General features: G+C 51.0%; 3 protein-coding genes across 3 annotated transcripts; 2 read left to right on the top strand and 1 right to left on the bottom strand.

Moving 5' to 3' along the window:
- Positions 1-715: 715 nt before the first annotated feature.
- ARFRP1 (ARF related protein 1) lies at positions 716-11,203 on the bottom strand. Its single transcript, XM_088523552.1, has 8 exons — positions 11,180-11,203; positions 10,366-10,465; positions 9,890-9,977; positions 9,343-9,425; positions 8,412-8,493; positions 7,803-7,873; positions 2,849-2,949; positions 716-1,629 (listed from the first exon to the last, which is right to left on the bottom strand). Exons 2-8 carry the CDS (start codon positions 10,456-10,458, stop codon positions 1,542-1,544), a joined length of 606 nt encoding a protein of 201 aa, XP_088379678.1. The 5' UTR covers positions 10,459-10,465; positions 11,180-11,203; the 3' UTR covers positions 716-1,541.
- A 406-nt stretch (positions 11,204-11,609) lies between these two features.
- Positions 11,610-16,654, top strand: ZGPAT (zinc finger CCCH-type and G-patch domain containing). The gene is made up of 6 exons (XM_088523542.1): positions 11,610-12,336; positions 13,054-13,187; positions 13,669-13,827; positions 14,676-14,807; positions 15,648-16,065; positions 16,507-16,654. Exons 1-6 carry the CDS (start codon positions 11,699-11,701, stop codon positions 16,643-16,645), a joined length of 1,620 nt encoding a protein of 539 aa, XP_088379668.1. The 5' UTR covers positions 11,610-11,698; the 3' UTR covers positions 16,646-16,654.
- A 5,805-nt stretch (positions 16,655-22,459) lies between these two features.
- On the top strand, positions 22,460-24,151 carry LIME1 (Lck interacting transmembrane adaptor 1). Its single transcript, XM_088523618.1, has 5 exons — positions 22,460-22,575; positions 22,973-23,024; positions 23,124-23,211; positions 23,317-23,549; positions 23,861-24,151. The coding sequence occupies exons 1-5, from the start codon at positions 22,460-22,462 to the stop codon at positions 24,149-24,151; spliced, it is 780 nt and encodes a 259-aa protein (XP_088379744.1).
- The last annotated feature ends 1,833 nt before the right edge of the window (positions 24,152-25,984 follow it).

Genomic DNA, 25,984 nt, shown 5'->3' with positions numbered 1-25,984 from the left:
TTAGGTGGCATTTATGCACGGATTACTGTGAGGATCTTTTCCGCAGCATCCAGATACCTTCTCCCAGGGCGCTGATTGACACACAGAACTCACACCAGAGAAGCACAGACTGCCCCAAAGTCACCCCAGGTGGCCGCGGGCCCAGCCCTCTCCTGGCCTTGCTGAGGAGGGAGGCTCTGCTCTCCCACGTACATGTCATTTCCACAGCCCTCATGAACTTACAACACTCCAGGGCCTTGACAGTCCAAGCCAAACGCAAGAGAATGAGTTATGTCCTCACATGAGGAAAAATCTGCAGTACGTTGCATGCAGAAAGTTTAGCAGAAGGTTTCTCTGACAGGTGGTAAATAATGGTTCTTTAAACAAATACAGCTTTCTAATTTGCTCAAATTGAGCTGGATAAGCATTCCCTTCACGGTATGAGCAAACAGCACAGAATGACTATCAGGGCCAAGAGTGACTGAAACATATGGAAAGCAATAACCATTGCCAAACCACTGTAAAATGCATCCATTTGTTTTTTAAAAAGGATCATCAGAGAAATATTACTAATATGTCAACTGAATTGCAGTTGGTAGCCACATGAGAAGCAGACTGCTTGGCTTGGAGCTGTCTTTTTCTTCTTGCTTGTATCTGCAAAACCAGTGGAAGGCCAAATACAATCACTGCTGCACTTACACAACCCACCAGTTGTTTCAGCATGAGAAGCTTAAAGGAGTAGGAAGCTTTATTGCATATGGATATCTCCCTGCCTGGAGGTTCAGCCTTCAGCAGAGAAAGTACAGAGAGGACCTGGATTCCCTCTGATTACAGAAGATACAAATTATTCTTACCATTAAAGAGACTGCACGGTAAAAAACAGCAGTGATTTTGAAGGTCGTATCCTGTTCAGAATACCCAGTACAGGCAGTCTAGCACTGTGCAGCTGCTGGCTTCCACATCTGCATTTATCACCAGTCACCACAAGTCAACGTGCCCACTGAAATCTGAGTTATAATCATCACTGGCTCTTCCCATTACACAGGCAACAGAGTAACATGGCCAGGAACACCACAGAGAGACCATGGGGCTGGAACAGTGAGATGTCACCTCTGGTCAAGGGACAGCCATCCCGCAGGCTCCCCTCTCCTTTGGGAGTCACCTACCCAGGTCCTTCAAGGGAGAGTTTCACTGCACTGGCCTCTGGCCCCGGTTAGATTAACAGAGCAAGAATCACAAAGCAATACAGTAGAAAATTAAGTCCTTTGCATCTGCAACAAAGTGTGGATTGCCAAGGAGCCTTTACGAAGTCAATGCTCTCAGGTCAATGACTTAATACACAAGGCAAGGTATTTTTTCCCCCCTCACAGTTAGAATCTTTGCTCAAGTTTGTTTGTTTTTTTCTTTTCTTTTTTTTTTTTTTTAAACACAGAAAGAGAATGTTTGTCTCCAAATGCAGGAAAGAATCAGGTTTAAGAGGAATCCTGTGGATCTTCTTCTTTAAAGAGAACAGGAAACTGCGTGGAAAGAGGGTGTCCATTCCTTGGCTAACTTGCAATTTCTTACGTGATGTCCTTCTGTCTCGGGGGTCGGTGAATATTCCTCACCACGCACTTCACCATCCATTCAATTCCTTCATTCACTCCTTTGCTAAGGGAACAAGATAAACAGACAAGATTATTAAGAATAATAATTAAAGCTTATATAGCTCATAACTGATCACTTACAAAAGCAAGTAAAGAGTCCTGCCCTTCAGTTATTTGTTGGAATCAGTATGCTAGTTTCCTTATGCATCCAAACAATGGAGAACTGATTTTTTGGATTTTTTACATTGTTATTTAAACTGCATCCTTTATCCTTCTGGTGTTTGTACAAGTTTAGATCCAGTTTAGTTAGTCATCAACTCTGTGGAAATCTTGGAATGAAGCATCAAACCACTTGATGGTCAGCTGGTTTGAGGTTATTTTGATACAAACCTCAGGCCAGATGCTTCAAGTCTTCCGATCCTGTCTCCTATTTTATGTCATCATCTGTGCTGGGGTTGCCAAGCAACTCACTGGTCTGTATAGCTTCCCAGTCAGAACTTCCACAATTTTTTTTTTAAATTTAGTTAACACTCAAAATAAAATTTTGAGAGGAAATTCCACATAGATCAAAACTAGAAGCATTTCCACAAAACAAACACACAAACTGTAAAGGTTCCATTTCATAACATTATCATCTAACACTTCTCTTCCAGTCAGTGCTTAACCACTGTTGTTATGGTCATTTATCTGCTTAATGGCATTTGATTCTTAGCAATAGGGACAACACAAATATTTTTCCCCTCACAATTTGAAAAGTTTTCCTTATCCTATCACAGTTTTCTTGCAAGATTTAAATAAGTCAAAGCCCTGGATTCAGGACAGACACTAACACAGATGACAATACTGCTATCCATCTATAACAGAATTATACCAAATATCACTTTTAACCCAAAGAACTACAGTGGTATATATGTATGTATCAGTGTCAAGCAGCTACATTTTCTTATTTGTATTGCCAGGGGCAGCAGCAAGCCAACCAGAGCCAGGAGGATTATGCTTTGAGAGGAGATGATGAAGCAGAGACATCCCCAGCTCCACACACCTTCCCATCCTGCGGCTCCCAGGGAGTCAGGAGGCAAGGCTAGCACATCCTCACCACGTTTTATATAAACTATTTACACGTGAAGTTACTGACCCACTGCAAGTCTAGGGTCAACAAAACGTGGCCGTCATTGCTGGGAAGGCAGCACAGCTCACTTTCAGTTCTACTACCCCCCAGAGCACTTTTGTTCATATGTGACACCCTGTAACTATGCTGTTAACCAGAACATTCCCATACTTACCCAGTAAGGGCAGAGCAAGCTTGTGTCAGGCAATCTCTCTTTCCAATTTTGTTAATGCAGTCACTAAAAGCAGTCTTGATATCAGGTATTGACAGACAGGTCTGCAAGTGAAAACACAGAGCTCTTTATGCTACAAAAGACGGTGACTTTCCTCTGAAATGAATCCTACCAGGACCACACCTGTGCTTCAGTGAGGATTGCATGATGGCATTAAGTGAAACTCCCTTACCCACAAACATTGCAAATTCATTTATCCAGATTCCATAAAACTGAGCACATCTCTACTTCAGCAAAGACACCACTCAGACACACACACACATTTCCCATTCCTCTCTGGTCCTCAAGATGAATATTCCTAAGCAAACACGGTCATGAACATGAGCACAACCTGTACTCCCCTCTGGATCCTGTTCCAACCTTTCCCATCATTGGTTCCCATCGTTGCACACGAGTTCTGTCTACCAGACCCCCTTCAGGGCATCTTCCTAGGAGTGCAGGAAATGCCTGGGGCAGGATCTCTCCTAAATCCCAGCATGTTCCTTTAGGGTGTGTTCCCAGAGCATATTAGCGTGTTCCATGTCCTCCTTGGACACATTTGCTTGCATTTCACATGCAGGAGAGTATGGTTTAAAACACACAAATGAATAAAATCCCCAGGAAACTAGTATGTTACTTTCCTGACATAAGCCACAGAAAAAAACAAAGGACAAAAAACCCTTTATTTTTAAGGGTTACAAAAGCAAACAAAAAATTTGAAAGAGTACTCATGTCACGAAAGGCAAGAGCTGCCCTACGGAAATCCAGATTGTACTCTTGTTCCGTAAGCATGGAAGTAGCAATGAGAAAACCATCAGCCTTCAACTCCTTTCCTGATCTCAATATTCACTTTCTCTTGAAGCCTTGGACAAACCAGAACGCACTTCAGCTGGCCATGAGCCAGCTGCCCTTCTCCTTCCTGCAAAAACACTTTAGCCCTTCAATTAGGCTCAAATCTATGTGTTGAGCAAGTGTTTACTGAGATTCCAAGTGAAATCTTGAGGATCAGCCCAAGTGAATGTATACTTTGGAAGTACAGACGATGTCCAGACAGGAATTTTGTCTCCTACAAAACCGGGCCTTAACTGTGCATAAAGATGGAAATTAATGATAACAGCTATCCATTTTGAAAAACACCAGTTCTGGAAAAAAATAAATATAGGAAATTACTGAAGGGATGAGTATGTGATAAATAAGCAGGATTCAGCACTTACGAATAAGATGGGTTCTTAAGAAATGGCACCCAGCTCACCCAGTGGCCTTAAATCCACACTGGTGATTTTCCACTGTGAAGGGCCCCAAATCCATTAATTGTGCAACTTGTGATGATGACTGTTTTCTTATGACCTAAATTGTACTTCAGACTTGCAGTTTCAGTTAACAAGCTCGAAACTGCATTCAAAATATTACTCACTTCACAAACAAAAGTGGTAACAAGCTATTTCAATATTTTAGTCAAATGAAAAGCCAAAAAATCATAAAGGTGAGCTGTCATCCACTGGATAAATAGTTAAAAAAAGACTTTTAATATTATAGTACTAAAAACCTCTCCTTTTCTGGCTGAGGAAGATTTACCAGAGAATTCCAAGTTAATTTTGAAGAGGCCAGGACTTCTGTTGCTTTTCAGAGCCCGTGAGTAGCAAAGAAAGCCGGACATGAAATAAAGAGCAGCTTAATTTCTACTTGCATTGGCCTGTGCACAGCAGTCTGGCAATGGACTTGCCAAAAACCATCAGTAGACCAGGATTCCTGCACCCATCTGGGGAAATATGGCATCTTCTGTCCCTGCAAGCTGCACAGGATCCATCTCCTTCACCTTGTCTATGTATGAGGCCTCTGAGAAATCCACCTTTCCAAGTACAGCTTGGAACTGCTGGACCTCTTAAATATATATATATATATATAATAGGAGTCTCTTGATCCATTTTGGCAGTTCCTCCTCTTAGTTCCCAATATGACTGTGGCTTACTATCTTCCACAGGACTGTCCAGCCATCAGTTTATGTAAAAGTTTGGTTCGGGATGGATTTTGCTTCTGAAGAGACTTTGTACTATTCACGTTTTTTTATAGTGGGCCATCACTACATCACAACATCAAATTTGTTTCGATAAGCAATAAACAGCACAATCATTGAAGTACAATAACAAGCAGCAAAGGGGACAACACCACTAAATCTTGTTTTAGTGTCCAAGTGGAAGCCATGAATTGGAATCCTGCCTTACAGCAGAGGAAGAGGCAGGTGCGTGGTCACTCCATCTAGAAGAATTTAAGCTTCTCACGCTTAAAAAAACGTCATCAGTGGCTTGAGTTTCCTTCTCTTTTCCTCCTCCCTACTGCCATTACAAAAATATTTGTTTAAAGATGTGTTTTGTTTCTCAGCTAAAACCACATAAACCAAGAGCCAAATTACGGAAACGGGATCATCTGTGATCACACAAACAGCTCATTGTTACAATAATAAAACCTACACATGACCTTTCTGGAGTGCTCTCCCCTACAGACAAACCTCCCACAACCTGAAGACTTGAATTTCCATCTCATCCTTCCCTAAAGTGGGCATGCTAAAATATCTACCACGAGGGCTTTTCAAAACAGCCTACCCAGGGTTGACCTGGCTGTACAAAGTTCATTTTACGAAGGGTTCAAAGCAACATTATTCAAGCTGACAGTCAGAAAGGCACATGCAGAAGTACATAAAGAAGCACAGTTGTGATCCCAGAGTCTTCCACAGAAAAACACACCAGTGGCTGTTTCAGACTGGATCAGGATTGGATCCAGATTTGCGGAGTCTCTATTTGCCAAATCCATTGCAGGAAAAGACAATGATGTTGCTTAGCTTTGTATCGGGATTAAATCTGAAACGAAGAGAGGCTCTTCAGTAATCTCAAGATAATCAGATAGCAAAACTAAAACTGGAGCCAAGAGCAGAAAGGCTGATAGCCTAGCTAAAAAGATTAAAAAGTCTAACCCACCTGACCCATGTTCTGTGCTATTGTTTTTTAACAGTTTGCAGTCTATGCTGTGCTTCATTCTTCTGATGCTGCCAAACAGCTCCTGCTGGGCAGTGCTGGGCAGCAGATGCAGTTTACTCAAGAGCAGTACTAACTATTAATAGTGTTTATTTATTTTTTTAAGAGGAATTCAGGGGCAGGGCCAAAAAATTATTACCCTTCATATGATTTAAGGCATTTCAAGAATTGCATTTCTGTGAGTCAGAGCAGAAACATTTATTAGCTTACTCTGACAAATGTAATCGTAAAAAAAGCCCATTATGCTAGTTCTGATGCATCTCACCATGAATTCTCCTAGCCTTTAAAGATGTAATCGTGAACAGCTGCACTATCCTCCATCTACCAACACCAGCAATGTTAAGATACCACTTGTATTCCCTCATTATGATCTCCCTTAACAAAAAGGTTAAGCTGGGGAGAATTCTCCACTACAATTAGCTTGGAAATCCAGAGGTAAGAAATCTCTATTAGTGATAATCCACTGTAATGTCTCATTTTCATCAGAAGTCTTTACTGCTGCTAGATCAGCAGATTTTCTAACTTTTCTAAACTTCACTTAAGAGAACCTCAATAATTATGGCAGAATAAGCTGTAGCTCCTTTGATATTTTACTACTACCATTCATGCTGCTTTATTCTGTGTTCATACCCAAAACCATACTCTAGAAGTAAGCCCCTAAATATACAACCTAGATGTTTATTAAAAATAAATCTATTTTCAGTCAGTGTGGCTTTGCTGATCTCGACACACATCTCTGACTGCAAAAAGGCAGAGAATCTGTGGGCTAGTCTTGGACCCCCTAGAGAGTGCAGAAGTCATTCACAGTCTTTACCTTGAAAACCTGTTCCAGGTACCTCTTTCCACATTTTAAAAAGTTTATTTGCTCAATCTCTTTTCATTAGTCCTGTTAGGGTGCCAGAAGAGCTGGATTTTATAGTATGCCCAGAAAACAAAACATGCCTATACAGGCATGGATAAAACTGGGTCTCTGCATTGGGTTTAACTGTCAATAGCTAAAGGAAAGACTGCAGGTTGCTCCCTGCTGTAAGGCTGCAGTATTGCATGGAAATGAGAACTAATATTCTCATTTCCACACAGAAAAGAGACAGACAGCACCACCAACAGTGCTAACAGCAAAGCCAGGACCAGAAATCAGGAGTCCTGGCTCTTAACCTCATGCTGTATTTTATGTAGAATTAGATTTATTTTTATGACTAAATGTTATGATCATCAAAAAGACAAAAACAAACAAACAAACAAACAAACAAAAAAAACACTGTTGTGTTGTGTAAGCACAACCAAATCCTTGTCTAAAAGTGGCAGCTATAGAAGTCTGGAGGATTTCCTACAATGCCATTCGAGATAAACGTGGAAGTCTGGGGGAAGAAGCTGTGAAGCATTAGCATTCTTGAAACGGATACCACAGCTGCAAGTTATGGCATTTCTAGTTCTACTGAAAGTGTCTAGCTCCATCTAGAGAATAATCACTCAAATTACAGGACTGCAATTCCAGGCACAATTCCAGGAACAGCATCATAAACATCACAAACAGAGCATCATAAACAGAAGTTCATTAAATTCTGTTTTGCTGAATAAACAAGAAAAACAATATCAAAATACCAAGTCACAGTAAAGAAAACCCATCGTAGTTTCTTACGTTATCGTAAATAGTTCAAAATAGCTAAGATATATATGTCTACAGTAAGCTAAATTGTGTCATTGGAAGAGAGCTGCAGGAGAAATGCAAAAATGGAAAACTGAATTCATAACAACTACTTCTAGCAGAAGGAAGATTTTGTTGGGCACCAGTCCTGGGACATGAAATAAATATGACATGACTACACATAGCCCACCTTTTCAAATCTCATTTGCTCACTGAATAACTACATTTTCTAAAATGATCTTACCTCTACGTCCTGCTTGTTAGCTAACACCAGAATGGGAACTCCTTCCAGAGCTTCACTAGTAACCATCTTCTCTATAAAGCAAAGAAACAGAGAGCAAGAGAGGTTTAGCTAACTCTACAAGTCAAAGTTGTGCAAATACTTGACATATTATCTGGGCATAGAGAGGAAGAGGAACATCCCTATTAGTTTGACTTGATCCAAACTTTCAGGACTATGTTCATCACATTATATATTTTTTTTGAGATCAAACTCAAAACTTTATTTTTATCAACAAGCAAGTTACTAAAAATAACTAAGTGGTAAACATGCAATAAGGAATTTAAGTTCTGAAATAAATAACATAAACACAAAAAGAGACCCAGGGCCATTCTAGACAATGAAACTGAGGATTGTTGTCTGGAGAAGACCAACCATAATCTTAAACAGCTCACTGACTTCACCACTTTTGCCTCAGAAACACAGCCACGTACTACACGAAGGTTCAAAAACACAACAGACATGTCATCAGCAGGACACAGCTTATTTCAAGGACACAGAGAGACACATTTATAATGAGACGTGTGACACAACACATCATGAAATCATGGTACTAAAATACAGTGTACTCACCAAAAGCTTTTTTAGACTCTGAGAGCCTCTCCTCGTCAGTGGAGTCAATAACGTAGATCACTCCATGCGACTCGGCATAATACTGAAATGGTAACACACATGCTACATGGTGCATGTAGCAGCTAGGTCCACCTCTTCTTCACAGGTTTTTATATACATGAAAGGGATACCCAGCTAGAGCTAACTATTTCTATAAGATTTGTCTGAACAGAAGAATGATGGCACTCAAAAAGCATTGCCTGTCCTGTTTGCAGGCCTGCTGAGCCAAACACCTGAAAAAAATTATCTGCAGACTCCTTTTCTAACCCAGGGGATTATAGGCAGAACTTGCTGTTTCTTTAAGCCTGATCTACTGTACAGTTGAGTAATAATTCTCAAGTGACTGTTAACAGTAGCAGCAGGAATGCAAGTCTTGATGAAATATTGAAGTCAAGGGTGCATGTGGAATGTCTGCTTGGCCTGCAAATGTACTGCTCTAATATTCTTTGCCAGACATCTGGATGCTGTGTATCGTGCTCAGGACTTCCAATAACACTTTGTTTTTTAGCTACATTAAATGCTGTCCAGACAGCAGGCTTAGAGAACTTCAAATCATATTTCATTTTATTTAGAACTAGACTGTAGCTTTTACATGAACTATCCAAAATTTCTTTTCAGGTCTCTCTGTGACTTTGGGTAAGGATATTACCACTGATATGACCTCATTTGTTACAAGTGATAATACTTGCACAGTCCTCACACAGAGGTTGATAATTAGTTTCTGTAAACGACAATGCAAACATTAAACATCATCTTTGCAAACTCTGCAGATAAAACTGAAATTCTGGAAAAGTGTTCATGCTAAATATTTGGGTTACCAGCAAGTCTGTAGTACTAAATAATTGTATTTCTCCCATTCTGAAAGAATTTTAAGAAAAAGTACTTCCCCAACCTTGTCCCAAAGAGACTGTAGCTCCTCCTGTCCTCCAAGATCCCAGAACATCAGCCGAGTTTTGCCAACATCAATAGTACCAACTGGAGGGAAAGAAGAAAAATCCAATCCAATGAGAATTGTCCATGTGTTCCAAACATGGCACATGCACAAGGCCCCTAAGCAGGTAGGGAACAGCCTTCTACAGGAGCAAGTCACATTCAGTGCTACTTTTAACAAAAGAAAAATACCTTAGAAAATAGTGGCAAATAACAACAAGTGGACTCACATCAATATAAATGAGGATCAGGCCAGCAAATTCAAATGAAATTTATCTTAACTACTCAGCATAGCACTGAAATGGGATGCAATTCTTGAGAGTTTGTTCTTTTCTTCTTCAAAGGCTGAGTGAATTTATTCTATTACAAAAAGTATGTACCGAGGTAGGAGAAAAGACCTCTATTTACAGGAACCATTTTCCCCTTGTTAATTCTTCTTAAATATTCAGGGTAGAAATTTGTCTAACTTTGCAGGAGAGGTAGAAAAAATTCCACGAGGAATTACTTACTGTTTAAACCTACAGTGGTTGTGATTTTGGACAAACTCATCCCTTTGTAGTTCTTGGTAAATCGAGTTTTAGTTTGTTCAAGGAAGGTCTGAAAAGGAAAAGGAAAAAATAACTACTCCCAGACATCGTACCAGCCTGGGTAATCCTGACTAAAACCTGCTTTTTCCTCATGGCAGGATCCTGTTCCAATAGCTAGTGCCCTGGCTAACCTTAGAACAAACCATTCCTCTTGTTCCCTACTTCAGCAAAGGAAGAAGGGATCCAAGGTGATTATGAGCTTACCAGAGTATCAGCTATATCCCTGAAAGCTTATGCTAAATTTAAATATGGGGGGGAGTTGATTCTTGCAGGTAATATCACTAAAATATCCTGTTAAGAGCTCGACAGACCTGCCTCTTGGAAGTTTTGTTTTTGGAAAATAAGAATATTCAGAACTGCAGGTGCCCTCCACATGACTGGTAATTAAGGGTACTTACTGTTTTACCAGCATTGTCCAAACCAAGGATCAAAACGCAGTACTCATCCCTCTGGAACATGTATTTATAGAGCCCAGACAACAGAGTATACATCCTGCTCCTGCAACATACACCAAGAAATCATTAATAAACGTGTCCTTTCCAGAAGTCTCTCATTTTACACCAAAAGTTTTTCCAAAACCAGAGAAATAAACAGTGGTATTCCTTTATCAGTAAGCCTCCTATTTAGGTAAGCCCGGGTCAAATAATAGATCCAATGTCACAAGGAGAAAAAAAAAGGCAGATTTTCCAATGCATGCATGCGGCAGGTCGTCTTGCACAGACTCTGTTTACACACATGGCCAAATTTTGTGCACACCACCAAGCACAAACCTGCTGCTCATTTGGGAGCTCCCCTGGCCGTTCTGAGGCTCAAAGGGACTAAACGTCGCCCCAGGTCTGCCCGGGGCGAGCGCCCAGGGCGGCGCCGGCTGCGCACAAATCCCCCGAGGGGCGATTGGGGTGACAGCCCCTTCCCTACGGCTCGGCAGCGGTCAGGCTGAGCAGGGAGTGCACCACTTTTAAAGACATATACAAAAAGGCGGCTTATCTCTGCTCACGCCTCCCCCAGCAACTGCTTTAGCAGCCGCAATTCCGGTGTTTTAGCCCACCAGCCCCGCTGCCCTCCCGGCCCCGCCACCGGCCCGGCCCGGGCCTGCCCCGCCGCGGTGCTGGGCCCTGCGGCGCCTCGCGCAGCTGCCGCCGGAGCGGCCACGTGCCCGAGTCCCCCCCGCGCGAGCCCCGAGGCCGCAACCCGCGCCCCGCGGCCTCTCACCGGGCACCGGAGACACCTTCACCCCCCTCCCCGCCTCCGCGCTGCCCCCTTCGGTACCGGCCGCCCGCCGCGGGGCACGCTGGGAAATGTAGTTCTCGCGCGGCGGGTAGAGCGGCGCCGCCCTCTGGGGAGGACTGCGACTCCCAGAATGCCTCGCGCTCCGCACCCGTCTGCCGCCTGCGCAGGCGCAGTAAGGGACTCGCCTGAGGAGCGGGGGAGACGGCGGCTGGAGGGGCCGGAAGTTGGGGGGTGTCATGGCGGCGTTGCAGGAGGTCGGGGACGGCTGGGGGGTGAGTGAGTGAGGCGGGCGGGCCGGGAACGGGGGCTGCGAGCACCGGCGGTAACGCGTCCCTTAATGTCCCCCGCTGCAGGCGCCGCGCCGGGCCTCGTCGGGGCCGAGCGGCAGAACGGCGGGGTAGGCGGCGGCGGCGGCCGGCGCGGGCCCCTTCCCGGCTGGAAGCGGCGCGGCCGCATGTGCCGCGGGAGCCCGGCGAGCGCCACGCGGCCCGTGGCGCCGCCATGGACGAGGGGAGCCTGGAGGCGGCGATCCGCACGTACCGCGCCCAGCTGCAGCAGGTGGAGCTGGCCCTGGGCCTGGACCCCGCGCAGCAGACGGACCTGCTGCAGCTGCGGCAGGACCTGCGGCAGCTCATCGAGCTCACCGAGGCCAGCCTGGTGTCCGTGAAGAAGAGCAACCTCCTGGCGACGCTCGACACGAGCGCGGCCTCCTCCTGCCCCGCCAGTGCCCCGCAGCAGGAGGTCGAGCTGGGCAGCTCTGCCCAGGATGAGGAATATGCGGCTTTTAAGGAAGCTATTGCCGAGCTCGGGACTGAGGACGAACCTCCAGCTGCTAATGAGGAGATACCGTCAAAGGGAGGCGAAGAAACTGATGGGAAAAGTGACTCCAAGTGCAGCGAAGAGGAGGAGTCTGACAGAGAGGAGGAGGAGGAGGAGGAACTGAGTGGGATGAAGGTTAAAGCCCCATACTACAGTTCTTGGGGGACCCTGGAGTACCATAATGCCATGATTGTGGGCACGGAATACCTGGAGGATGGCAGTGCAGGAGTCCGAGTGCTGTATCTCTATCCCACACACAAGTCTCTGAAGCCCTGCCCGTTCTTCCTGGATGACAAATGCAGATTTAAGGAGAACTGTCGGTAAAAACAAACGGGGTGGGGGGAAGATTATGGCCCTCCTTTTGCTAAGGCTCTTGTCACTAAGAGAAGAAAATTCCTCAGGAAGTGCCATGTTTGGCTCTTGTATCAGGTGTAATTTTGCCAAATATGTATTTCTTTCTGTTTTTAAACTCTTAACATGGCATCAAACAGTTTGACTGCATTTTTCAGCTAATGCCAAGGTGAAATGCTAAATTCCATGGGAAAATGCAGAGATTTTACCTACTCCATTCAGTAGCTAAATTGATAATTGATGTGTTTAAAAAAAAAAAAAGCCTCTAGATAGTGCATGCACACAGGCTGTCCTGAAGTCTCCTTGTTGGAGATTTCAAACTTGGCTTGATGAGGCCCTGATCTGTCTGTGAAGCTGGTCCTGCTTCAGGCAGGAGATTGGACTGGATAACTTTGTTTCTGTGTGATCCTGTTTATCAAAGGACGTGTTTGTTTTTTTTACTGGGCATGCTACTGGTAAGAGGAGCTTAATTCCCTGGCATAGAGTGGCATAAATAATGCCTTAAGAGGAAAACTGAAGGATATCTTGTACAGGTGAAATAGCGTGTGGTAAAACTTGGCTAGTTATCAGTGAAGATTCATCAGTGCTGATAACTGGCTCATATTTTCTTTAGTGAGAGCAGGAATGTTTATTTAACCCCTCTCCAAGTGGGATAGATACAGTGCCTCTTCCACCATCCCTGGCAGGTTTTCCCATGGGCAAGTGGTGTCTGTGGAAGAGCTGCAGCCGTTTCAGGAGCCCGATCTGAGCACCCTGCAGGTGGGCTCGGCCTGCCTGGCGAAGCACAGCGATGGAATCTGGTACACGGCCAAAATAACCGGTGAGTCGTGGCGCAGGCTGTTTCAGCAGGCTGCTGTCCGCGGGCTGAACACGGATGCTTAAGTGAAATAAAAAAGTCGACGGTTTTGTTTGATGATAGAAAAAGGTTGATTAGGTTGCTACAGGTCTAAACTGAAAATTAGAAGTAGTGCCCTGGGCCGAGTGGGGTGTATTCCCACTTTCTTTCTTCCTTTGACTACGTCTGAGGGAACAAGTCTGCCTTCTCTTTATTCTCTCTGCAGCCTGTCTTTTGTTACTTTTGGAAATAATTCTCTAAGTATCAACAGCAGCACTGTGGAAATAGCTCTTCACTTCAGCAAATCCTTCTCCCTTCTAGACAGAAATCTCGAGCAAAAATATCCCTAGTTTTCCTTTATACATGTTTCCTGGGTCTCCTTGCTCTACAGCTACTACTGTAGAGAGTCTTCTGCCTGCTGCGTGTTGCACACTGAGCTCTTGTGCATTTGTGTTTCCTTCTGCAGACATCGACAGTGGCTACTACACTGTGAAGTTTGATTCCCTGCTGCTAAAGGAAGCTGTGGTGGAAGGAGATGGTATCATTCCCCCACTGCGAAGTGAGGATGGCGCCTCCTCTGCTGAATCTGATGAAGACAGCGTTGATGATTCTGGCTATGCTAAAGGTAGAGACTTAAAAAGAGCCTGAGCAAAAACAGCCTGTGATCTCGGTTTGCCTCCTTTCTGGGGGCTGCTGAATTACTCTCCTGGCCTGTAGCTGTCATCACAAGTGTCTGGTCTCTGATGAGAGAGCAGCCTCTTCGTAGGTCGCTGAAAGATAGCAGAGGACATTGAGTATCTGTTATATCACAGTGTCTAACTGCAGTCTATGTTTTCTGCACATTGCTGGGCTAATGAAAGTCGGAGGTTTCCGTGCTGTGAGTGTGTTTGGGTGGTTTTTTTCTTTATTTTTTTCCCTTTACTGACTGAGTTGAGCTAATAAATAAATCAAAAGTCGTCTTCAGCTCTCTGACAGGTTTGTATAACTCCATGACAGTAATCGGAAGTGTTTGGTGAAGTAGGAGTAACAGCCCTGCCCTGTTTTACTCTTGAAAGCTGACACAGAGGGAGCCCAAATTCCTCCTTTAAGATTATGCTGGCAACACCTTCTCTGTGCTAGTGCCACAATTACTTCACAGGCACAAAACTGTGTCCTAGAGCTCTTTAAATTTAGCCTAATTGAGATTATTGGATGCTAATAATACAAAGTTAGCATAATGGCCTAGAGGAGCCTCATACTAGGGTAAAGGTGTGCAATGATATTTCCCATAGATTCAGTGCTAAATCTTAACTGTAGTGTATGTGAAGGAGGTGGAAACATCTCTGGATACTTCTCTCAGGAGCTATAAGATCATATGTGCAGTAAATCACTGCCTAGTGAGGAGTTTTCCTGTTGTGTGGGCCTGCCCTGCCTCAGCTGAAGGTTTCACACCGCGGCTCTGTGTTTCGCTGATCTTTCTCCTCTGTGCCACAGTGATAGACTCGAGCGTCCCAGAAAACGGGGAGTGGACTCCAGCTTGCAGTTCCTCTTTCGGTGGCTGGGAAGCCCATACTCGTGGCATTGGCTCCAAGCTGCTCGTTCGGATGGGATACGAGTTTGGAAAAGGTAAGGGGAGAAGGTGAGCCAGGTGGTGTGAGGGTTTATTTATTTTATTTATTATTTCTTTGCCTACCTTGCAACCTTAGTCTTCATGATCAATCCCAGGGGCTGGTTGCAAAGAACAAGATTTTGCATGAGGCTAAAGGTCCTTTGCTGAAGGGTCTGTTGGATGAGGCCAGGACTGTGTGATGAATCACACGTATGTGGAAGTGCTAGAAAGTGAGAGGGGTTATTTCATCTAAATAGAGGCACATGTATGCACCTGTATGGCAATAGCAAAAAATAGCCACATTTAGAGCCATGGTCAAGCTCATGATTAAAGCCGTGAGAACTGTTGTGTGTTCAAAGGCTTTAGGTAGAAGGGAGCTGATCTACGAAGCTTCTGATGTCTGTGTTAAAGCACTGTCTGGCTCTAGGCAGACTGCAAAGCCTGCTGAGCGAGCTGCTCACTATCCAAATTGTACCAAGCCTCGGAGCTTTAGGACACTAGTCTGCTCCTTGCTTTAAACTCTAGTTTGTGCAGAGGAACCGAACCAGTTTTAAGGAGAACCTGGCTGTAGAAGCTGAGAACGTGAGGCTGAGCCTACACGAACTGGTCTGGCCGAGGGAACGGCCTTGGGCTTTTTATCACTTATCTTCTGCTGCAGAAGCCTCTTGTCATAGCAAGCATCACAGATGTCTGTGGCCCTTGCTCCCCACCCCTCAACAACGCTGATGGTAGTTAAGACTTTGTACCTCAAAGGCCAAATGCTTGTTCTGAGCTCGTGACCGTCAGTTGCAGTTTGTGGTGACGGGGGTGGCTTCGTGTCAGGGCCTTCGCCTCTCCTCACAGCTTCTCCCCCTCAGGTTTAGGGAAGAATTCCGAGGGCCGCGTGGAGCCGGTGCAGGCCGTAGTGCTTCCTCGAGGGAAGTCCCTTGACCAGTGTGCAGAGGTGCTCCAGAGGAAGCAGCAGGGCAGGCTGGACGCCAGGAAACCCAGGAAATGCCAAGGGAAGGGGAGCAGCGCGGGCCAGTCCGGTGCGCGCGGCCGCAAGCCTCCCCGCAACGTGTTTGACTTCTTGAATGAGAAACTGCGGGGAAAGAGCACCGGAGAGAAGGCTGGAGGGGCAGCGCTGCCAGAGAGGAACAGCAAAGAGATTTACCATGCCAGCAAAAGCACCAAGAAGGCCCTGAGCGTCCGGCTCTTCCAAACCATGGAGAAGATTGAACAAACGCAGAAGGATATCAGAGGAATCCAACAGGCTCTGGCGCGCAACGTTGGACGGTAGGAAAAAAAAAATCCTCTTTGGGCTACAGGAGGAGCTGGTCATGCCTGGCCCTTCTGGAGAGGGATGGGCTTCAAATCAGGTGTCGCAGCAAGAGATGAAGCACGTTTGGGTGAGATGGCAGGGGAGGTAGAGGACAGAGCCTTTAATATGGTCCTCAGCTTGGTCATGAGCACATTTTTCTGGGATCCTTTGGGTGGAATTCAAGCTGTGGGGAGAGGAGCTTTCTGCAGACTGGACTCCTTCCCTGCCCATCTCCTGTGTTGCTGACGGGTGTCTTGGGAAGATCTGTGTGTTTTCCAGCTCCGGCTGTGCTGAACACCAGGCAGTTTTCAGTCGCTCGCACCAATCCCGTAGGAGAGGGGGTCCCTCCCAGGATGAGAGCAGCCCTTTGCTCTTGGCGCTCGGGATGACGTTGTTTTCTCACCTTCTGCTTTCAGGCACAGCGTCGCTGCGGCGCAGCTGGAGGAGAAACTGGCTAATGCTCACAAGCAGCTGGGGCAGCTGCAGGCCCAGGAAGCCAGTCTGCAGCGGGAGCAGAAGAAAGCAGACACCCACAAGAAGATGACTGAGTTCTAGGCTCCGAGGAGGGCGTCGGACTGCAGTGCTCATTCCTCTCGGCAGGTCCTGGGCCAGCCACCCCACTCCTCTGGGCCGCAGTCTGTCCAGCTTGAAACTGGGCTGAAAAGCGGCAGTTTTACCAAAACTAGATGCTCCTGAGCTTGGCTCTCCTGGGATGGGGGGGAAAAGGAGCCTCTGTCCAGCCCTGAAAGCGTTCGTAAGCTCGAGCGTCGTGTAAGGCCTGGCTGCAAGAAAGGTGACTCCCTGCTCGCCTGCACCCTTCTCTGCTCTCTTATCGCTGCGGCGGTGCCTGCAGTCAGATTGTGCAGCTCCTGGGGTGATAACGGTGCCGGCTGCGCCCCAGCGAGAAGGGGCTTTGAAGCCCCACATCCTGCAGCAGCTGTGGCTTGTGCTTGCGGCAGCCACGGAGCGTTTGCAGGTGGGGGCAGGGTCCCAGGCACCCTCTGGCAGAGCGGTACCTGTGCCCAGTGACAGCGGCAACAGCCGAGTGCTGCGAGTGCTCCCTCCCTGTGCTGCCTGCGAGGGGCTTCACGGATCTGTTCAGAGTAGCTCCTCGCAGCCCTGCTGCAATGAGCAGGGGGAAAACGGCAGCTTGGAGGTGAGCACCAGCAGTCTCAAGCAATATATTTCTTCAATCTCAGCTGTACCAGTATCCCTAGACCATATTATGGCCAAAACCATTGATTTGGCCTGGAGAGTTGCATTATTCCACAAGTAGCAGGTCAAAACTGAGGAGACAGGGTGTGAGAGCCTCAAACCTCCTAGCCAGGAACAGCTCTGCGGGGAACCTCAACGCTTCTACCATCATTACTTGAGTTTTCCTGTCCTAGATGGTTTGTTGACCACAGGTTCCCTTTAGATTGAAGATAGTAACCTCGGGATGTAGTCCTGGGTCAGGCTGGGCCTTGGCTGAGTGCAGGGCTCAGGAGGGGTGTGTGAGTGCAGCCCTCGCTGAGGAGGAGCGTGGGGCTCCGCGGGAGGAAGGCCGAGCGAGCAGGGCGCCCTTCCCTGCAGCAGGAGCAGCCCTCGGGCAGGAAGGCCGTGCTCTGCGGGGGTGGCAGCCTGCCCATGCCCCAGAGGAGATGGTGGTTCCAGCAGGCTCTTCCTGGTGGGACTTGTTAATAATTTCATGCCAGTATCTTTAGGATGCATTTTCTTTCCTTAAGTTTAAAAAAAAAAAAAAACTCATTCCTTTTATTCTGTGAGTCATTTTTTTTCTAATGAAAAGTTTTTCATGCTACTCTTTTTTTATCTATTTTCGAGAAAATTAAAAAGCTGTCGATCTGGGCAGGGCTTCCTTTCCTTACAAGGGCCGAGCCTGTCTGATTCACTGCCAAGCTAATCAGAAAATCTAAGGCTGCAGGAGATACGATCAGGGTTGTCATGTGTGATTTAGCATTACTGCAGACACAGCTCAGAAACCACAGAGCAACAGCAAAATGAAGCAAGAAGAGAAATGTCTTCAAGAAATCTGTAGTAGCGACTCTGCTGCCGGAGAGCCCTTGGGTCCTGCTCCGTCGGGCACCAACGTGCCAGCTCTGTGGCAGGTGGGAAAGGTGACATGTCCCATGGCAGCAGCCATCGGCTCCATGCCTGCACTGCCCATTCCCGTTTTGTTGCTCTGCATTCGCGTTCTCCACACACCAGGCTGAACTCAAGGGTTTAACAACATTCATTGAGTGCCCTTCCCTCCAAACGACTCTGTTTCCCGTGTCCAGGCGTTGAGCGATGACAAGGACCGATGTCCCGCTGTGCCCGACTCGGCGCGGGCGCTTGCTGAGGCAGCCCGTGCCTGGCGAGCCACGTTATGCAGAGAAGACTTTTAGTTTTGCTTTGTGTTCTCACCTTACTGGGAGTCTTTTTTTACTCTGTAACACCGAGGCGTACGAGCCCCGTGTCCTGGCTGAGCTGCGTTTTGCTCAGTGGAAACATCCACAGCGTTGCTTGTCCAACTCCCCGTTGAAACAGCCGCCGCGTCCCGCCTGCGCCACCGAACATCCCGCTGAATAAAGCGATTGTTTTATTTCTTTCCCTGCGTTTCCCAGGCTCCCATCATTAGAGAGGCAGCGTCCGCGTGGCGCGGCCGGCGCTGCCGCTGGCACCTGAGCGGCGCTGGCAGGAGGGGGAGGCGCGGAGGTGCCCCCGGTGCCTGCCCAGCCTGTTTGCAGCGCCGGGCGGGGAGGAACCGCCTGCGCTGGGTGCAGCGGCCAGGAAGCGAGCGCGGTGCCGGAGCGCGCGGCGCACGGAACCCTCCGGGACCCCGCGCCGGGAAAACTGCCGGAGAAAGGAGCCGGATTCTCCAGGGGGATCGGCAAGGAAGAGGGGATGGTTGGATTGCTGCGCCTCCTGCTCGCCGGCTTTTGAGCTTCTGCTAAGTAAGTGGTGGTTGTTCTCTTGCCTTGCAAACGCGGGGATATGCAGCTAAACTAGGGGTTGGAAACTGCTTAAAGGTTCCCTGTGGAGTTGCAGCAGTGTCGGAGATGCTGTTGCAGCTAGTCAGGCTGGAAGGGCAGGATTCCTCCATGGTGTCCAAGTATCCGCTGGATTATTTACCAAACTCCCAGTCAGTGCACAGAGCGATTTACTCGTTGGTCACCCCAAAGTTCCTGGGCTGAGAGAGGAGGAAAAGGCGCTCGGGTTTGGCTGGGATCGCACGGATCTGATCTGGAAGTGGAGCGGGAGCTGCTTGCTCTCCTGGTGAGCTCGCTGCTGGCCTCGGATTTGTGGGACACCCTTCTGTCCCCACCAGAAAAAGGGGAAAATAACCTACTGATTTCGGAGGACTATACCTTTTTATGGTCTTTGAAACATTGTTTTTGGAGACCTGAAATTGTGAATAACTGCTGGTTTCGTGGCAAGAGAAGTGCTGTGGCAGGAGGTGATTCAGGGTGGAGGGGAAACCTGTGTCCATAATGCCCTCACTCCCTGTTTCGGAATCCGGCTTTCTATAAGTTCCTCTATAAATGCAGCGCTAAGGACTCACCAGAGCTTGCACCCTGCTGCAACTTATCTCTGTCGAAAAAAACCATCCCGCAGTTCCTCTGCTGGTGCTTAGATGTGCACTTTTTTGCCAAAGTGGGTCTGTTTTCAGCAAATACAGAAAGGCACAAAGGAAAAAAGGTGCTGAAACAATTTCAGCCTCAACTGAAGCCACATAGCAGGAACGGAAGAGTCAAAACCTTAAGGCAAGTTTTCTCTACAAGCCAGTCCAGCACGAGTAGCAATGGGGCCTGTCATTACGAGCATTGAGTGTCCCAGTTTTGTGACATTTGGGCCTTCAGAAAGGTATTTGGTCCTTTATAAACTAAATAACTAAACTCAATCGGAGTTTAAGCACGAAATGGGTCCCTTCAGAGACAGCTTTCTCCTGCTGCCGAAACGCAGGTGTAGCGAGACCTTGTTCCTCTTCCACGTTGGAAATATTTTTTAAGATTTAGTGGTTACGTCCTAGTGTTTAGGGCAGGTTAAACCTTGCTGACGTAACTGCAACAGGGCTTTTGGTTTTTGTGATTGTTTAAAAAAAAAAAAAAAAAGAAAGAAAGAAAGAAAATGTTGAAAAAAACCAGCCCCAAAAAGAGGTCGTTTCCCCTTCTTGAGCCACTTTACTCGCAGACCTCCCCAGGGTGCCCAAGCCGGGTCTGCTGCAGCCACATCCACAATTTCTGCTGGAAATCGGCCTGTAGCGTCTGCCCTGCTTCCCTGCCGAGGTGGTTTTAGCAGTTTTGTGGCCTGTTTTTCCTTGTCATTCCGCACTGGATATTGTGTGCCCGTTTAGCTGAATTGGAGGCCAGGCAGAATTGATAGTGGTGGAACTTAAATTTACATCAAATTCAATCTTATTGTCAGGGGCCTAGCTGAAAAAATTAAGTTCAAACGAAGACGTTTTAGGGTTTTTTGTTGTTGTTAGAGGGACTTTCGAAAGCTGCCGAGTCGCAGAGCCCATGAAAGCGGCTCCGTGCGCGGGGCCGTCGCGGCTCGCGGAGCCGGCGCCTCCGGCCCCGGAGAGGCGCCCAGGGCGGCGGCGCCGCGGGCAGGAAGCTCATTTGCACGTTTCAGTCTGTTTAAAACTCAACCTTGCAAGCCTCGACCGCGTGACTTGGCTGAACTGGCTCCGTTTTAGTGATCTGGAGCAAATTCAGCCGCGCGCTGGGTTTGGGTCTCCAGCAGCCGCCTGCGTTGGGGTGATCCGGATAATTAGCGAATGCTCAGGCGGAAAAGCGGCGCTAATTAAAGCGCCCTCGAAGGGAGAAGCCATCTCTGATCTAAGCCAGTCTGCCCGGCCTGGTTAGTCCCTTAAAGCCGTCTCTGATTCCACACTGAAATAATTGCTCTGCGGGGACTCTGGCAGCAGGGAAGGACCCAAAGGTGTGGGAAATTCTCCGGTAAACCAGTGCGGCGGGTGAGCAAAGGCGGCTCCGGGGTTGGGTGACGATGGGCTGAGAGCGCTGGAGGGCACGCGGAGGGGAGAAGAGCAAGATTGATCTATCCCTCCTTCCATCCCTCCCTCCATCCCTCCCTCCACCACGGGGTGGATGACACCTCCCCACTCTCCTCCTTCCCGGGGTCCTTCCCCGCTCCCGATGCTGCAGCGGGAGGGACAGGAGCCCGGCTGGGGGGACGCTGGGCTGCGCATCTGGGCATGGGGCCCCCGTGCAGGAACCCGCTCTCAACGCGCAGAGGAGGTTCAACAGCCGGAGCTGGGGCAGGGAAGTCCCCGCGCTGTCCCCACGGGTCCTGGTTGTCGTGCGAGGGCCACGCGAGGCAGGTTGGGGCTAGAGCCGGTTTCCTGCTGTGGTTCCGTAGGATATTTGCCATTAGGACACGGCCACCTTGTCTGGCGCGGTTACGGCATCTACCTGGAGCCGTGTTGTGCTCCCGTGTTCACCAGGCTGCAAACTGCCTCTGTCTCACTGTTGGCTGCACGGGGAAAACTTTGGATTGAGACATTTTCCGCACAAGGGGTTTAGTCATGCCCCAGCTTTTCCGGAGGCTAAGGGCTGAGCACTGAGTGCTGCCTGCAAGGCTCAGGGCGAAGCTGCCGCTGTTGTCCCTGCTTGGCTCCTCTGCTCCTCTTGCCCTGGATTTACTGCAGCTCGGTGCGACCACAACAGCTCGGTGCACCCAGCTGCACGGTGGCAATGCCAAGGGCTTGCTGCACCATTGCTGCAGGGGTGCATCTGCAGCAGCTGCATGCACCCGTGCTCGCTCGGTGCATCCGCAGCGGTTGCGCCCACGCCAGCTCTGTGCGCCCGCGCCGGTTCAGTGCCCCCGTGCTAGCTTGATGCATCTGCAAGCCCTGCGCCCGCTCCGTGCAGCTGCACGCTCCGCTGCAGGCAGGACCCGGAGCTGCCGCCCTGCCAGCAGGGCCAGGCCCATTAGGAAGATGGCCCCGGCTCTGCTGCGGAGCAAGGGAGGAGGACGGAGACGGGGCCGGGGCGGCTGCCCGCTCCTGTGGCACGCGGGGCTCTGGTTCCTCCCGCAAGCCCCAGGGCCTGCAGAGCCCCAGGGAGGCGCGAGGAGAAGCGGCTGCCGGCCGGGCTGTTGCGACCATCTCCGCACGTCCTCCCGGCTCTGCCTGCGGGGCTGGCGCGTCCCCACGCGTCCCTCCCTCTCCTTGAAGAAACCCTCAGGGACGGGGACCCCATGGGGACAGGCGGCGGTCCCGGGGGTTGCATCAGGGCCGCAGGCAGCAGCTCCTTTCCCGCGGTGGAGCCGCGAGGCTGAGCAGGATAATGGCACGGGAGGCCGGGACGAGCGGCTCGAGCGGTGCCCGACTCGCTCCGGTGTCCGCAGGTCCGGACGCAGCTGGCCATGGCGGCGGCGCGGGGCGAGGGGCGGCCGGGACCCCCGCGGCTGCCGCCCGCGGCCCCCCTGGCCCTGCTGGGCGCCCTGCTCTACCTGGGCGCCCTGTGCGCTGCCTGCAGACGGTAGGAGCCCCCCGGCCCCGCGGCCCGGCTCGTCCCGCCGCGCGCCCCATCCCCGCTCCCTGCTTGGCTTCTGCTCCCGGGGGACACTGCACCGGGAGAGCTGGGACCCGCTGGGGCTCGGAGCATCCCGATGGGGGGCATGGAGTATCCTGCTGGGGAACAGAGCATCCCTATGGGGGACATGGAGCATCCTGCTGGGGTACATAACATCCCGCTGGGGCTCGGAGCATCCCAATGGGGGGGCATGGAGCATCCTACTGGCTCTAGGAGCATCCCAATGGGGGGTATGGAGCACCCCACTGAGGCATGGGGCATCCCTATGGGGGGCATGGAGTATCCTGCTGGGGGCATGGAGCATCCCTATGGGGGGCATGGAGCATCCTGTGTCTCCTTGCAGCAAGGCCCGGAAGAAGCAGCCACCGGGGGACGCGGTGAGGCTGGTGGACAAGGTAAGGGGGCACCGGGGAGGGTTGGGGGGCCCTGGGGGGCACCGGGATGGGCCCACGACCCACGTGGGGAGCCCGGCGCCCACAACCCGCCGCCCGCAGGCCCTGCTGCGGCAAACGCAGCTGCGCTCGCTCAGCAAGTCCGACACGAGGCTGCACGAGCTCTGCCGCATCCAGCCCCGGGAGCAGAGTGAGTGACCGTCACGGGACACCCCCCGCATCCCGGCGGGCCCCCGTGCATCCCCGCGGGAGCGCGGCACCGCCGCGGCCACCCCCAGCACCCCCTGTCCCGCAGGTCTGCGGCCGGCCAGCGTGGAGGTGCTGCGGGCGCCGGGCACGGCGGGCGCGGAGCTGCCGCACCGCGAGCTGCCGCGGCCCCCGCGCGCCCCCGAGCAGCCCTACGACAACCTGCCCGCGGGCGCCGCGCGCCGCCCCGCGCCCCCCGCGCCCGACGCCGACTACGCGTGCGTGCGCAAGGCCCCGAGAGCGGCGCCGCGCGACGGGCCGGCCCCGGCGCCCCGCGCCAAGGTGAGGGGCGAGCGCCCGGCGTGACGCTTGATGGGACAAGGGGAAATGGCCTCACGTTGCCGGGGGAGGTTTGGGTTGGATATCAGGGAGAATTTCTGCATGGAAAGAGTGGTCAAGGCTGCCTGGGGAAGTGGTGGAGTCACCGTCCCCGGCAGGGATGGATGAGGCGCTCAGGGACGCGGTGTAGCAGGATGGCGTTGAGTCCATGGCTGGCCTCGACGCTCTCAAAGGCCTTTTCCAACCGTGACGATCGTGACTGTGTGGCCCGAGGTGGGTGACGGGCTGGGGCCGCTCACTGCCTCCCCTTGCAGGTGGAGGACATGTACTCGACTGTGTGCAAGGGCGGCCGGGGGAAGGCGCCGGGGGCCGCGCAGCCCGCGCGGGCCGCGCCAGAGCCCGCGCTGGAGCCCTGCTACGCCTGCGTGGGCGCCGAGCCGCACTACGAGGCCGTGGACGTGGGCTGGAGGAGAGGCCGCGACGCGGGCAGGGAGGCGCCGCCGCAGCCCCGGCCCGCCGAGAACCTGTACGAGAGCGTCGGCCCCGCGCGCGGCGGCGCCCGCGCGGCTCCCAACGGGCTGCACGTCTACATCACCAACCTCTAGCTGCAGCGCGCCGCGGCGTCCCCATGGAGCTGCATCCCCATGGAGCTGCATCACTGCAGTGGTGCATCCCCATGGAGCTGCATCCCTGGAGTGCTGCATCCCCATGGAGCTGCATCCCCATGGAGCTGCATCCCCGTGGAGCTGCATCACTGCAGTGGTGCATCCCCATGGAGCTGCATCCCCGTGGAGCTGCATCCCTGCGGCATTGCATCCCCATAGCCCTGCAGTCTGCTGGATCAGCGGGAATGGAGAGCATAGGGATTTAGGGAAGGGGTAGTACACTCCCTACCTCTCCTTTCCCATATATATATATATATATATATATATATATATATATATTTCTTTTCCATACTATTTTTTTTTCCTTTCAAGCTGCTTTGGCCCGTCCCCACCCACCCGTGTCAGGGCGCTCGGGTGCCAGGGGAGCCAACACACGGAAACGCTCTGTGTGCGGGGGGGATCTCCCATGTCCGCTGGATCTGACCCCCTGTGGGCAGGGATCGCCCCCGCGGGGACGGGTGGCACAGCTATGCCAGGGATGTGGAGCCGGGCATGGAATAAACTCATGTGGATGGATGATTCCAGCACACGGATGCTCCTGTTGCACGGATGCTCCCGGCACATGGATCAGGGAATTAGCCTGGCCCCTGCTGAGGGGACACTGGAGGCATGGAAAACCTCTCCCTGGCATCGCCTTGGCACCTGGCTGTGTGGCTGGAGGGCAGGGTGGTCATGCTGGAGCCGCGGGAATGGGCAGCGCTCGGAATGGCCTGGCTCCTGCTTCCCGCCGCCCAGGCCGGGATTCTGCCCAGGCATCCTCCACACCTCCCTGTCGCCATTCCCACAAGGGGGAGCGCGTGGGAGCCCAGCGGCACCGTGTGGATGTGTCCACGTCTGCACCGGCTGCTCCCGCCGGCACCTGCTCCCACCGGGACGCTGCTCCTGCCGGCACGGAGCTGCTCCCGTATGGAGCCGTGCGTGCAAGGAGCTGTTCCCGTATGGAGCCGCGCGTGCAAGGAGCTGTTCCCGTATGGAGCAGCATGCTGCATGGAGCTGCACGCTGTGGGGAGCTGCAGGCTGGATGGCTGCATACGGACCAGCGTGCCGTAAGGATGTGCCAGTCATATGGATCCCACCCCGCATGGAGCAGCCGGCTGCAGGGACGTGTGTGCTGCACGGAGCTGTCCCCATAGGGAGCTCCTCCGGGATGTGTCCCTGCGATGCCAGACATGCCGTACGGGTGCCAAGGAAGCCTCCTGGGGACACACGGCAGGGACAGGCACCATGGGCAAGGCCACCAGCTCCCTGTGCCAGCCTGGGGACCACCGGCTGGTGAGCGGCAGGAGCTGGGAGAGCCGCCCATGGCGCAGGAGCCGGTGCAGGACCAGGGTCACCTGCAGCATGGGACACGGGTCACCTGCAGCATGGAACCAAGGTCACCTGCAACATCAGACCTGGGTCACCTGCCGCGCAGAACATGGGCCACCTGCAGTGTGGAACCAGTGTCACCTGCAGCGCGGGACATGGGCCACCTGCAACACGGAACCAGGGTCATCTGCAACATGGGACATGGGCCACCTGCAGTGTGGAACCAGGGTCACCTGCGGCGTGGGACACAGGTCACCTGCAACGCGGAACCAGGGTCACCTGCAGTGCGGGACATGGGCCACCTGCAGTGTGGAACCAGGGTCACCTGCAACATGGGACATGGGTCACCTGCAGCATGGGACATGGCCACCTGCAGCGTGGGACATGGGTCACCCAGCGATGTCACGACACGTGGGCCAACTGCAGCACAGGACCTGGGCCACCCAGCAATGTCACAACGTTTCG

Source organism: Tinamus guttatus, unplaced genomic scaffold (assembly GCF_059628265.1).
Source record: "Tinamus guttatus ecotype Peru unplaced genomic scaffold, ASM5962826v1 Tinamus_guttatus_pri_ptg000194l, whole genome shotgun sequence".
NCBI classification, from domain to species: domain Eukaryota; kingdom Metazoa; phylum Chordata; class Aves; order Tinamiformes; family Tinamidae; genus Tinamus; species Tinamus guttatus.
The sequence above is the reverse complement of the archived record's forward strand: the minus strand, read 5'-3'. Positions and strand labels throughout refer to the sequence as shown.

Coding starts and splice junctions, on each gene's coding strand:
- ARFRP1 (XM_088523552.1), bottom strand. CDS start 10,458: ATGTATACTCTGTTGTCTGGGCTCTATAAATACATGTTCCAGAGGGAT. Junction 9,426..9,889: donor AACCACTGTAGGTTTAAACA/GTAAGTAATTCC, acceptor CTTTCCCTCCAG/TTGGTACTATTGATGTTGGC. Junction 7,874..8,411: donor AGAGTCTAAAAAAGCTTTTG/GTGAGTACACTG, acceptor TTTGCTTTATAG/AGAAGATGGTTACTAGTGAA.
- LIME1 (XM_088523618.1), top strand. CDS start 22,460: ATGGCGGCGGCGCGGGGCGAGGGGCGGCCGGGACCCCCGCGGCTGCCG. Junction 22,576..22,972: donor CTGTGCGCTGCCTGCAGACG/GTAGGAGCCCCC, acceptor GTCTCCTTGCAG/CAAGGCCCGGAAGAAGCAGC. Junction 23,550..23,860: donor CCCCGGCGCCCCGCGCCAAG/GTGAGGGGCGAG, acceptor CTCCCCTTGCAG/GTGGAGGACATGTACTCGAC.
- ZGPAT (XM_088523542.1), top strand. CDS start 11,699: ATGGACGAGGGGAGCCTGGAGGCGGCGATCCGCACGTACCGCGCCCAG. Junction 12,337..13,053: donor AGATTTAAGGAGAACTGTCG/GTAAAAACAAAC, acceptor CATCCCTGGCAG/GTTTTCCCATGGGCAAGTGG. Junction 13,188..13,668: donor GTACACGGCCAAAATAACCG/GTGAGTCGTGGC, acceptor TTCCTTCTGCAG/ACATCGACAGTGGCTACTAC.